Source organism: Poecilia reticulata, linkage group LG22 (assembly GCF_000633615.1).
Source record: "Poecilia reticulata strain Guanapo linkage group LG22, Guppy_female_1.0+MT, whole genome shotgun sequence".
NCBI classification, from domain to species: Eukaryota; Metazoa; Chordata; class Actinopteri; order Cyprinodontiformes; family Poeciliidae; genus Poecilia; species Poecilia reticulata.
This window is the reverse complement of record NC_024352.1, coordinates 15,154,618-15,166,976: the sequence shown is the minus strand read 5'-3', so window position 1 is coordinate 15,166,976 and position 12,359 is coordinate 15,154,618. Positions and strand designations below refer to the sequence as shown.

The 12,359-nt window shown below is 37.6% G+C and overlaps 1 protein-coding gene across 2 annotated transcripts; it reads left to right on the top strand.

The window, feature by feature from the left end:
- Positions 1-1,228: 1,228 nt before the first annotated feature.
- On the top strand, positions 1,229-12,150 carry mocs1 (molybdenum cofactor synthesis 1). Of its 2 annotated transcripts, none has more exons than XM_017302375.1 (11): positions 1,229-1,507; positions 2,258-2,369; positions 3,301-3,468; positions 5,160-5,324; positions 6,363-6,424; positions 7,179-7,290; positions 7,440-7,552; positions 9,168-9,278; positions 9,420-9,540; positions 9,622-9,669; positions 9,781-12,150. In XM_017302375.1, exons 1-11 carry the CDS (start codon positions 1,334-1,336, stop codon positions 10,773-10,775), a joined length of 2,181 nt encoding a protein of 726 aa, XP_017157864.1. In that variant the 5' UTR covers positions 1,229-1,333; the 3' UTR covers positions 10,776-12,150. The 2 variants fall into 2 exon arrangements, with proteins under 2 accessions (XP_017157864.1, XP_008397876.2); XM_008399654.2 differs by having other exon boundaries at positions 9,622-9,684; positions 9,781-9,872.
- Positions 12,151-12,359: the final 209 nt, after the last annotated feature.

The following is a 12,359-nucleotide window of genomic DNA, read 5'->3' as shown; positions in this document are numbered from 1 at the left end:
AAACACAACATTTTCAGTTCTTGGTGGGGTTCACTTATGTAAATAGTTCTCATTAACAACAACAAAAATATTATAGAGACAGGTAACCAATGAGCTTGTAGGGTTGACATTAGCAGTTATTCAGACAGATATAGACCAAAAACGAACAGCGTTAGAGTTCAAAAAAGGAGTCTTGAATACAATACACCTCATCAGAAACCACCAGGAGTCTGCAGTTGTTTTTCTGATTATAGCCTTTGGAGGTGGTCATTATTTGTTATATTGAGAATTGTGTGTGTTCGTGCGCGTGTGTTTTCAAGATAAAAGCTGATAAAAATATCATTTCTGCAATTGCATTTGCAAATGAGATTCTGTTTTTGTTATTTTGTAGCCTGTAAATGTACCTTCCTTCTTATTTCCATTGTTTTTTTTTTGTTTTTTTTTAAACCTCATTTACAAGGGTGTCCTGGCATGTATTTCAAGACAATGCTAAAACATAACAACCATATCCAAAAAACAAAACTAGATCTACTCATTAAAAAAATCAAAGAGTATCAAGATATAAGCAAAACTACAACAGATCCTGTAAATGTAAACATCTGTGGATGCATTTTAGGTTTAATTTCATTTACTTGACCTAATTGAATTTGAAAATGTGAAGTCCAACAGAGAGAGGAACAAATATTTTAAATTGCACTTCCCTCTAGTGGCTAAAAGACGAATTGGTCCTCAAAGTTTTTATGGATTTTTATGCGACTTTTACATCATAGATAATTGTTTTAGTCATCAAAAGGTACAGTTCTTATTAGAGGTTTACATGAGGTTATCAACGTTGTATTCATTTTCATTCATTGCAACAATTTAAGTGATTTGAACAAAACAAACTCAATGTATTGTTGATTTTCTCTTATACACACATTGGACGAAGAAAAAGAAAACACAAATACTTTTTGTCCAATAGACACAATTCTAATACATTTTTAGTAAGATCCCACACCGTTTATAACAAACACAATAATACACTTTTTACCAATAACTCTTTTTTTTCCTCTTCTAAATACATTTTTGCTTCGCTTACATGGTTCAAATATGCGGTCTGTTTTTAAGTAAGTAAAAGCTACTAAGGGCCCTACATACAAATAGGCTACCACAACGTACATCTGATTTCCGTAATCCAATCTAGACGAGCAGTTTAAACTACATTACCCAGCATGCAGTGGGAAATACGTCTGTTCACTTGATTGGTTGATGAGTCTCCGCCCCTGAAAGTCCCCCGGTGTTCTTAGGGTGAACTGATGTTTGTAGAACAGCTCTCTACCGCTGGGTGTCCGAGCTGTCAGAAAGCAGCACTAACATGGCTGCTGGAACCCGTATCTGCTGCAGTTTGAGAAATGCCAGGACCTTCTTCGCTCGGTGCCACAACAGAAGCGACCAGCGGCTGTTTTCCAGCGCTACGCACCAGGAGAATGAGCTTGAACTCCGAGATACCTCAGTGACTGCTGCAAACTTCCAGACCAGACCCAGCTTGGTAAGACTGGTGCTGGAATACAGACTGCAGGTTAAAGCTGGGGTTCTGGGTTCACGTCCTGGAGTTTTCCCAGTTCGGGCTAATGGGGTTTGGTGACAAAAGTTGTTGTTAAGAAACTGCAGTCTGAGTTCACGTTGAGGCCTGAATCAGACCATCTTTCCGGGTTGATTATTAACCAACACCATGCTGACTAGAAATACATGTGATTTAATGTTACAAATAACCAAGATCTGCATTCTAAATTACCAAGATGTGCAAAAATAAACCTAATGTTGCTTGTTTTACTTTTAATGACTTGGATTCCCTTTTTGTGAAAAGTTCTCTATTTCTGCAGCAAAATCCATGTTATGACATAATCAATGACTCTGCATTTAGTACATTACCTTAAACAAAGTCTATCTTAGAGTAACATGAACATGAGCTTAATACTGTTTCTCCCAGCCTCTAATGCTAGTGAAAACATTCTGCTAAAATATAGGACTGGATTATTTTGGTAATCGTTTTAGTTTAGGAAATCAGAAGATTATTTTTAGTGGGATTCTGTGCTTCATCTATGGGGTGACACATTCTGGCCTTTTGGCCTATATATAACCTTCTGGCATTACAGATCATTTGGAAAAATGTTTGCTCCAGCTTTTTAGAAGCAAATCATATTGTTTATTTCTATTAATTGAACAAATGTGTCTGTCAACAATGTTTCAAAGACAATTTTATTTTATTAGTATCTTTTTTTCTGGTTTTCTCTTCCAGGAGAGATTAACAGATGAGAAGGTCCTACCGTTTTCAGCTTTCTTGACCGACAGTTTTGGCCGCAGACATAACTATCTTCGCATCTCTCTGACTGAGAAATGCAACCTTCGCTGTGAGTAAACTAGGGCTGGGATGAGACCCGCTGTACAATAAACCTGAGTAAATGTACCACAACAAACAAGGTAATGTGTGTTTGTTGCTAAAATAACAAAACATCGATTAGATTTGTTGTGTTATCTATAACTTTAAATTATAATGGCTTATTGTGGTGGATCTGATGAACTTTTCTCCTTGCTGCAGAAGCAACAAAGCTCAGAAGAACTTTCATAACGATTGTTGCTAAAAGTTTTTTTTTTTTTTTCCATTTCACTTATCATTGCTTGCAAAGATGTAAGCCTATATGTTGGCTTTCTTTAAGTTTCATTGTAGTTTTCAGGTGTTTGTTGCACAGAATATAATACCCTTTACAATAATTTTTCATAATCAAAGAATGTAACTTTGATGGTTTCTGTTTTGTTTCTTCCAAGACCTCCACGTTTTAAATTGATCTTAGTGGGGGTTTTTTTATTGAGTACTTAGATCCACTATGTTTGAATAAAATCTGTCGATAATGTTTCGGTTCTATCTTAAAAGAAACATCCGTAACTATTGCTTTAAATGAAAGCAACAAACTGAAATAGTCAGTTTGCTAAACAAATCTGTTTCACTTAACCAAAAACACGTATTAGATGAATTATCAGCACAGTCGTGAGCATGTTAGATTTTTTCGTAGGACTCTACATTTAAAGGGTTAAAGTTTTACTCACACCGTTTGCTTTTAAATAATTCAATTATTTTGATCATGTAGTCTGCATACATTTTGATTTTTGAATAATGGCCTGTCTAATAAGTGATGTTCATCTTACAAAATTTTGACTATTGAGCTCACCCTAGTACTTCATAACACCCATTACTCTACTGTTAAATTTTTTCCTCCTTCATGTTTTGTGTCTATAATGACATGCTTTTATTTAGCTCGCATGTTGGATGTTCCTGTCGCTCAGGTCAGTATTGCATGCCAGAGGAGGGAGTGAAGCTCACGCCGCGGGGCCAGCTGCTCTCCACCTCCGAGGTGCTGACCCTCGCTCAGCTCTTTGTCCAGCAGGGAGTGGACAAAATCCGCCTCACTGGAGGAGAGCCTCTCATCAGACCCGATGTTCTGGATATCATTGGTAAGAAACACTTGCAGACCTTGAACATGTTCACACTTTGTTGTCGTTACAGTCACAAACTTAGTGGTGTTTATTTAGATTTTTATGTGCTAAACTAACAACTTACTACATAATTGTGAAGTGAAAGAAAATTGTTTGAATACAAATACACACCGCATTTTAAGTAGATGAATGTAACATTTTTCCTACCTACTTAACATTAAAGCACTACTTTTTGGTTGGTTTGTCAGAGAAAATCCCAATGAAATTCATCGAAACTTTTGCATGTAATATGTCAAAATGAGCACAATACAAAGATGGAGGCTTAGGATGTCAGAAGCTATTAGCAAGAATGAACAGAAGACTTTTCTTTGTGACTCCTTTCTGCTCAGATTTATTAATTATAAACAATATTTATGAAACCACGGTCTTTGTCAGATCAAAAGAATGAACAATAGACGACACGCTCATAAATGTTCCTCCTACTGAGATAACGAGCTCAAGGCTTAGCAGCAGGAAGATTAAAATGCAGAATACAAGATGCTCTTCTTTTTCAAAATGCCCTGAAACTGTGCTTAAATTTATTTTTACAGTTAGACTTATTTTAGTGAGCTGAATGAATTATTTCTCAAGTAGTACACACGTTCCTTTGAAGAGGACTTTTTTTTTTATGTTTCTCTCATTGATAACTCTGAAAGCTTCTGTTGAACACGGGGTTGTTTATATGGCTTCCTGAATGATCAGATGGATGTTGTAACATTCCTCTCAGACGGCGGCTCATGTGCCAGCCCAGCTGACTGCACCAGAACTGACCAGATTTTTACTTCATTTCTTTCAGGTTGAAACAAAAGTTTGTGAAAGTGAAGATGCTTTGTCACATTGCAGCTGTTGGTTCAGTTTAATGACTGATTATCTTAGCTTTAATTTTATAGCCTCGTTTGTAAATTAACCTTTTCAACCTCTGCTCTGTGAGCGGCCTTCATACTGTTAACGACACAATCGCATAAAGAGGATTGCAGCAAGGGCTGCAGCATAAAGATAAACACTTACTGCAGTGTCATGGGTCAGGTGACCAGTGGGATGTCAGGCGACTTGTTCTAAGCTCTAATCCAGTGGAAAATTAACATTAACCTGTTAGTCCACTGTTTTTTCTGTAGAACATTATGTTTTTGCCTTTAATTGTGGTCTCTTTAACAGATATTTGGTTAAAAATGGTAAGCACAGATTATAAAATATGAAAGAGCCAGGAGTTTAAAAAAAATCAGTTTGAGACTCTTAAGAGAGACTTATGTCATTAATCTATGCAAGGTTTTTGCTGCTTTTGAATTAAACTTAATGGTTGATGTATTTAAGTTAGAACCACGGGCCATTCTGCTGCCAGTGTCATCCGAAGCTGTCTTGTCGCAAAGCAGAAACTGAAGTGTAAAACAAGTAGAAGCCACTGCTTTATTACAATTTCTCAAGATGATTATTTCAATTGCAACAGTAATAAGGTATGAATATTTTGTGAACTCTGTAGTGTTTTGTAGAATGAAGTCCTACAAAATGCTGAGTAATGTGTTTTGGAGAACAGTTTCAATTTAAATCCTATGCTTTTTTCAGGAGGTATTAAAGATCTGACAATCATTTGTGGTTTGAACTTAAACCCTTTGGTTTATAGAATACATTTTTCTTCACTTTTTCATCTTTCTTTTCTGCTTTTTCTTCTGCAGCTGAACTGAAAAAGCTTGTGGGTCTGAAAACTGTTGCAGTTACAACCAACGGCATTAACTTATCCAGACTTTTGCCGAAGCTGAAAGATGCTGGACTGGACCTGATTAACATCAGCCTCGACTCTTTGGTTCCAGCAAAATTTGAGTTTGTAGTCAGACGAAAAGGTGAGGATAAAGATTCAACCTGTTGAAGTGCACCCAGACACCCCTAGCATAGATGTGGTAAAATAAACTGTTCTTTATTTGCAGATTTTTGTTCCCATTATTATTGAACCCCTACTTCTCTCCTGTAAAATTTAACATGGTTGGTGCAAACAGAGAAAGGGATATTTTAAATAAAACCTGGGGTAGAGAATCAGGCCCACAGCATCACAGATCCTCCACCATACTTGGCATTTGGGATGAGGAACTTTTCTGCAAATTCATATTCATCCTACATACCAGAAACCTTTAATCTTGATCTCATCTAATTAAGAGATTTTTGGGAGTGATATTAACTAGAGACAACTGGTTGTTATGGAGACTGATGCCACCCCAAATGTACTTTTATGACAAAGTACATTTGGGGATTTGTTCAGGTAGATCCTTTTCTATCCTGAGTTAGAAAACTACTAAAAGACAGAAACAGTGTGTTTTGTATGTTGCTATGGTTGTTGATAAACCCCAGCAGGTTACAGTCCGTAACCTCCAGGCAGTCAGCCTAGAGGTAGCAGCAGGCCAGAGCTCTGGGTGGTTGGCTTCAGAAAAGCAGGAACAGTTGGACTGAATGAGATTAGGAAATGAAACGGGAGACAATGACCAGAACATGGAAGCAGTGTTGTCTGTTTATTTTCAGATTAGTTGCTGAAAATTGCAAGCTGAATTTAATCTTAACGTTTGAGATTAGTAGAACAATAAATGTGATGTTTAATTTCCATTGTGGTAGATCAGTTAACCACCTCCCACAGAGAAGATTACCTGCAGCTCCCTGGATTCGTTTTATTTTCTGCTCATAGAAACAAATGATCTTATTCTCTATAGTTGACTGTCGCAAAGCTTTGACTACTGCAGAGGGATTGGATGCTGATGTTTTTACACTTATGAACAAAAAAAACCCTTTAAAGCTAAAGTAGAACACATTGAAGGAAATATTACATATCATTTAGTTTTGTGTTGATTTCAGTAACTTTTATTGACATTTCCAGCCTTCTTCTTTCTCCTCAGGTTTTCATAAAGTCATGGAGGGCATTGACAAAGCGGTTGAATTGGGCTACAATCCAGTAAAGGTATGTTTCAAACTTAAGGAATAATAAAACATTTCTTAAATTACTCTTTATGGTCACACTTTGTGTAAATATGTATGAAAAGCTTCAGAAAATTCCACTTTTACAACATAAACATGTTATAATACTGAGAAATGTTTTTTTTTTTTTAAATTTGAGTGAAGTTATGTCATAAAATTAATCTCACAGTAATAATTGTGAGAACATAACTGGTGCCATAGTTATCTGTACTGATGACAATTTATATAAAATAAAACTGAAGTATTTTTATAATTTTTCTTCATCGGGCCGTCTAGGAACATTCAGCTTCCTACGACTTTGTTTCACTGGATCATAAATATTGCATGACACAGTGACTCTCTTGTCATAGCCATTCATTAAAGTGTTAAAAACAAGCAAATTTTACATTTTGCACTTGGCAGATGTGTGTTGATCATTATATATCAGTTACTGGCCTAAACGTAACTAGTTTGCAGACAGATGACTAATTAAAATGCCTAAACCAAACTGGGCTGTACCAAACTATACTGTGTAGCTTTCAAGACGTTAGTCATCAGACTTCATTAGGCTGACATCTACTGTCTGGTCAGAGAACTGCAGTTACACTAAATCCTCCTGTCAACGTGTCAAACAGTTGACTACAGACCTTTCAACCTCTTTTTAGCATGCTGAAAAAAATCTCCCACTTTGAGACCTTGTATTTAACATTTTTATGGTTATATAACCTTGGTCTATTGTTGTGTGCTGCCATCTGCAGATCAACTGTGTGGTGATGAGAGGCCTGAACGAGGATGAGCTCTTAGATTTTGTGCAGCTCACAGAGAAGAAGCCTCTGGAGGTTCGCTTCATTGAGTACATGCCATTCGATGGTGAGTATTTTCTTCTCACAAAATGACTCGGTTCAGGTCAGGGAGGCGTGTATCTTCATGTGAAAGAAGTTTCTGTTGTAGATTTTTTTTTTTTTTTTGAGCGCAAACCCATGGAACAAATTCAACATGGCTTCCTCTGGTCTCTGCAGGAAACAAGTGGAACTTTAAGAAGATGGTGAGTTACCAGGAGATGCTGGACCAGATCAGGCAACAGTGGCCCAACCTGGAAAGGCTTCAGTCTGGACCTGCTGACACTGCCAAGGTCAGGTTCTCCACATTTGATGGAACATAATTCTTATATGCTACAAAGGTTTTCACACTTCTTAAACTTTTTAAAATTGTGTCATGATACAACAGCAAACTTAAATGTATATTATTGGGATTTTATATATAATTCCATATCACAATTATACACAACATAGTGTATAATGATACAAAGATTTCAAGATTCAGCTCAGTTCCCATGACTTTGATGCCCCTTAATAACATCCACTTCAACCACTTGCCTTCAAAAGTCTCCCTAATTGGTAAACAAAGCCCATCTATGTGAAAATTAATAGATAACGTTTTTTTGCATTGAAATGCAGAATTCACACAAATGCAAATATGCAGTGTGAATTCTGTAACATGAATATTTTTAATGAAAATTTCAGAAGGATTTTAAGTAAACATCAGAAGACTTGCAGAAATGTAAGAAATGTACAGAAGCAGCAGAATAAATCAAAAGCCTGCAAAATACAAATGGACTGTAGAAGAGGAGTGAAAACTTTCAGTTAACACAAAACTCCCACTCGAGTATTAGAAAATTGTGCAGGACAATGTTTACAAAGCTAAACTGTAAAGTCACAACAGTTTATAAGTACGAGCTAAAAAACTAAAGCTAGCTGAAATACTAATGATGGCTGATAGGTTGGGATTATAGGCTATCAACTCTCTTTCCAACCCAAATGAGAAAGCTGCAATCAAACCCCAAGCTTGTGTAACTTAAACCTAACAGGTTCACAATTTATGTTACTGATCAGTTTTACAGACTTGGAGTCCTATGAGAACTCTCATTGGATTCTGTAATGTTTAGAAGCAGAGCTGAGGAGAAAGTACACAAGTTATACATTTGAACTTGCATACAAGTTCAAATGTATGCATTTGAACTAAATATTTGCCTTATTTAGTTTACCAAACTAAATAAGGCAAATAAATAAAGAGGTACAATGTACAAGAACAATGGAACATTCCTCAAAGATTTCATCTTTTTTGTTTTTTTAAATCTTACCTCAAACATCAACAAAGATGTACAAAATGCTTTTTTTTTATTCCAACTGTACATCTTTCAGTGCAGCATTTATTTATTTATTTTTTAAATTTCCAACTGTAAAAAATACTGACTTCTCACAATTACACAAACTCAAAGAATGGGTGAAACTTTTCTCAGGCAGTACAGACTGTGGTGTAACAGGTGGGTTGCATTCTACAAACAATGTTCTTTTAAATAATCAATAAATCATATTTTGTGCAACCTTCTGTCGGCATGCAGATCAACGTCATGTGCAAGTAACAATTAATACGGTGGAGACAGAACCCACCCAAAACCCCTAAGAAGTTTTCTCTTTTTTTAAAAAGTGATTTTCCACATCCCGTCCCTGCCACTCACACTGACTGTCAACTTTTTTGACGGCGGTCCAGCCACCATCCTTGTCCTCACTTTCCATTCTTCTCTCCACACACCTTACTTTTAGGTGTAATTAGTAAAATGGTAGAAAATTTGCTTATTTCGTAACTTCATAACCAGTGACTGTCTCTCCTCTGGTCTGTTTAGCAGTTTACAGTCTCAGGTCAGGTTTGTTTCCTAAAATCTTTCCAACATTTTTTTCTACTTTCAGACTTTTAAAGTCCCTGGTTTCAAAGGTCAGCTCGGCTTCATCACCTCTATGTCAGACAATTTCTGTGGCTCCTGTAACCGTTTGCGCATCACTGCAGATGGAAACCTCAAGGTAAAGGTTGACTTGATCAAATTTCCTTAAACATTATAACATGTCTTTCATAAAATGCATAAACTAAAAACCAGATGTCATGGCAAAGATTAAAACTCTGTATGTTCTTGTTTTTGATTTGCTCTCCTCTTTGATTCTCAGGTGTGTTTGTTCGGTAACTCTGAAGTTTCCCTCAGAGATATTCTCCGTTCTGGAGCGTCTGATGAGGAGTTATTGCAAATTGTCGGAGCTGCTGTGGGCAGGAAGAAGAAGCAACATGCAGGTGAAAGCTCACTCAGCATTGTGTGGTAGTTACCAGTTCATACATGTATCTAGGAAGTAATTAATTTGTTTTTCTCTTCAGGCATGTTCAGCATCTCTCAGATGAAGAACAGACCTATGGTCCTCATTGGTGGGTGACTCAGCTGTACGTAATCAGTTTTTGTGTTCTTTTGCTTTTTTGCCCATGAATTATTCTGCTTAAAACTTGTCTTTCATATGTTTTCTGTTTTTGGTGTGACAGATTTCTCTGAGATGTTTCTCACAAGGGCAGAAAACCGACAAAGGGCTTCATTCATCTTTACTGAGCTAAAACGTGACCCGTTCCTTTATCTGACTGCGTCTTCTGATGAGTCTCGTAAGGAGTTTCTGTGCCTTCCTGGCTGCACTGCTTCAACACAGACAGCCTTTAGTTGTTGCTTTAAGACCTCAGTGAGTGGCGGTTCACTCATTAATACCCATATTAGCAAAGAGAAGTGCCACGATGTGACGCCGCTTCACTCCTCAGACTATGATTACGATCTCATTTTCACCAGCCGTCACACTAAGAAACGCACAAATATGAGCTTCATTAATGAAGACCCCCTCAGGTACAAACAATCCAGTGTTCCTAACAACCCAACGAGCCAGTCCCTTTCTGTTTTTTGCACACTGAATGCCAAAATGAATCAGAAAAATCTAAGTGTCAGGTTGTTTCACAGTCAAAGTTCTGGTGAAGACCACACGCATAACACCTCATTAATCTTAGACGGTCTGAGTAGCGCTAAACCCCAGCTGACGCACACAGATGCTGAGGGCCGAGCAACAATGGTGGACGTTGGGGGGAAGCTTCCCACACGCCGAACAGCCACAGCCGGTGCCACTGTCATCCTGGGCGCCATCGCTTTCCACCTCCTCCGGGATAACCAGCTAGCTAAAGGTGATGCTTTAACTGTGGCCCAGCTGGCCGGCATCATGGCATCAAAACAGACCTCCAACCTCATCCCGCTTTGCCACCCGCTCCCACTGGACCACGCCTCCATCTCATTTCAGCTGGATGAGCTGCACTGCTCTATTATTATCACGGCAACCTGTCACACCACGGGTAGGACGGGGGTGGAGATGGAGGCGCTGACGGCCGCCTCCGTGGCAGCTCTTACAGTCTACGATATGTGCAAGGCTGTGAGCCACGACATTGTCATCACGGATGTGAAACTGCTCAGCAAGACGGGTGGGAAGAGAGACTTTCACCGTCAATGAACACAGGAAAACTGAACTCCAAAATGAAGAAAGTCTTTTTCTGCAAACCCAAATGTGTACCAATGACTCTGGCTCCTACACAATCACAAAATTCCATATTCATCCAAAAACAATTAGACTTTTTTCTGGACATTTGAATACAAATTTTTAACTCTGAACCTGCCTGATTAGTAGTCAGATCTTAAAATCTGTAGGATCTAACAGAAAAATGGCTTTCTGGCATTTGTACTTGGATCAATTCCATTTCAAAATCAGTAACTCTTTACGTTACCCTCCTGTGGTCTTGGCATGATGCTCAGGAGGAGTGCAGCAGATGTCACGGTCTGACAGTGGGGAAGCGTGAGTGGAACGGGGGGCTTTGAGGAGTATCCCGTCAGACCGCCAGTTTCTGAAACATGTAAAAGATGCATGTTTCGAAAAGGCCCGTGAGCCTGGGGCCATTTATGCCGCCAGGCTCACGGGGGGGTTAATAGCTTGGTCCATAAGACCACAGGAGTGCTAAGAAAGGAACACCTACTCAACGTTGACCAGAAGCATGAGTTGTGAATCTTGGCATTTTTGTTACATTTCTAAAAAATAAAATTGTTCTGCATTTCAGATCAAGCTTAAAAACCGCAAGTACAATTTAACCTGAACTTGGAACCTTTTTGCTACTCAAGAACTTTTTTGGTTCTATTCATGAGTGTGAAAACTAAGAGGTGTTGTGGCAAGTGGAGGCAGAAGCTTTTACTATCTGATGCAGATTAACATAAAATCACATCACTTTTTAAACATTATTAGGCATCTGTCCTTGGAATATATCAAAAGGACATTCCACTGTTTTCCAGACATTTTCAAACTGCCTCTTTTTAAAAGCTTCTTCAATCATATAATAAAATCTGATTTGTAATTTCCTGACATTTACATTACTTGAAGATTAATTTGTCTTTACCTCTAATTATTTTAGCAAAACAGTATTCATTCATTGCTTAATTTCTGTTTAGTAAAAACTCTGTCATACATGAGCTTATTTTTCCCTCTGTCTACAGACACTACAACCCTACTAAATGTGTGTTTCTCAGTTACAACTAACTGAACGTTGATGTTTACATTCTGAATGTCCTTGATTATCTGAAGTTATATTTCACACCATATATCTGATTTGCGTTGTTGTACCTAATAACACCATGACTGTTTTTTTTTTTTTTTTTTTTACAGAGTGTTATGTTAGCTTAATGCAGCCTAACTTTTTATTATCTTATAAAGTTGATTTTTGCATTTTTCTACTTAACATGACTTCTGTAGATTATATGGGTTTTACATAAGACAATGGTGGTCCTCACTGTGGTCTGAGCATTATTTTCTTTTGTCATAATAAAAAGTTGTATTCACTGAACTCAAATGTCTATAGTTTTTTTTGTTTTTTTTTACAAAAATATGCAGACAAGTTTCCAGGGACTTACTGGAATATTTTGTTTTGTGTAGAAACTATAGGTCTCTGTGAAAAAATATTTCACTGAGTTTGAATCCAGAGCATGATTTAATGTGAAGCACAGGTATAAACCCAGTGAGAGCATCTTGGCGCTCATGCTGAGTTCAAAGGCG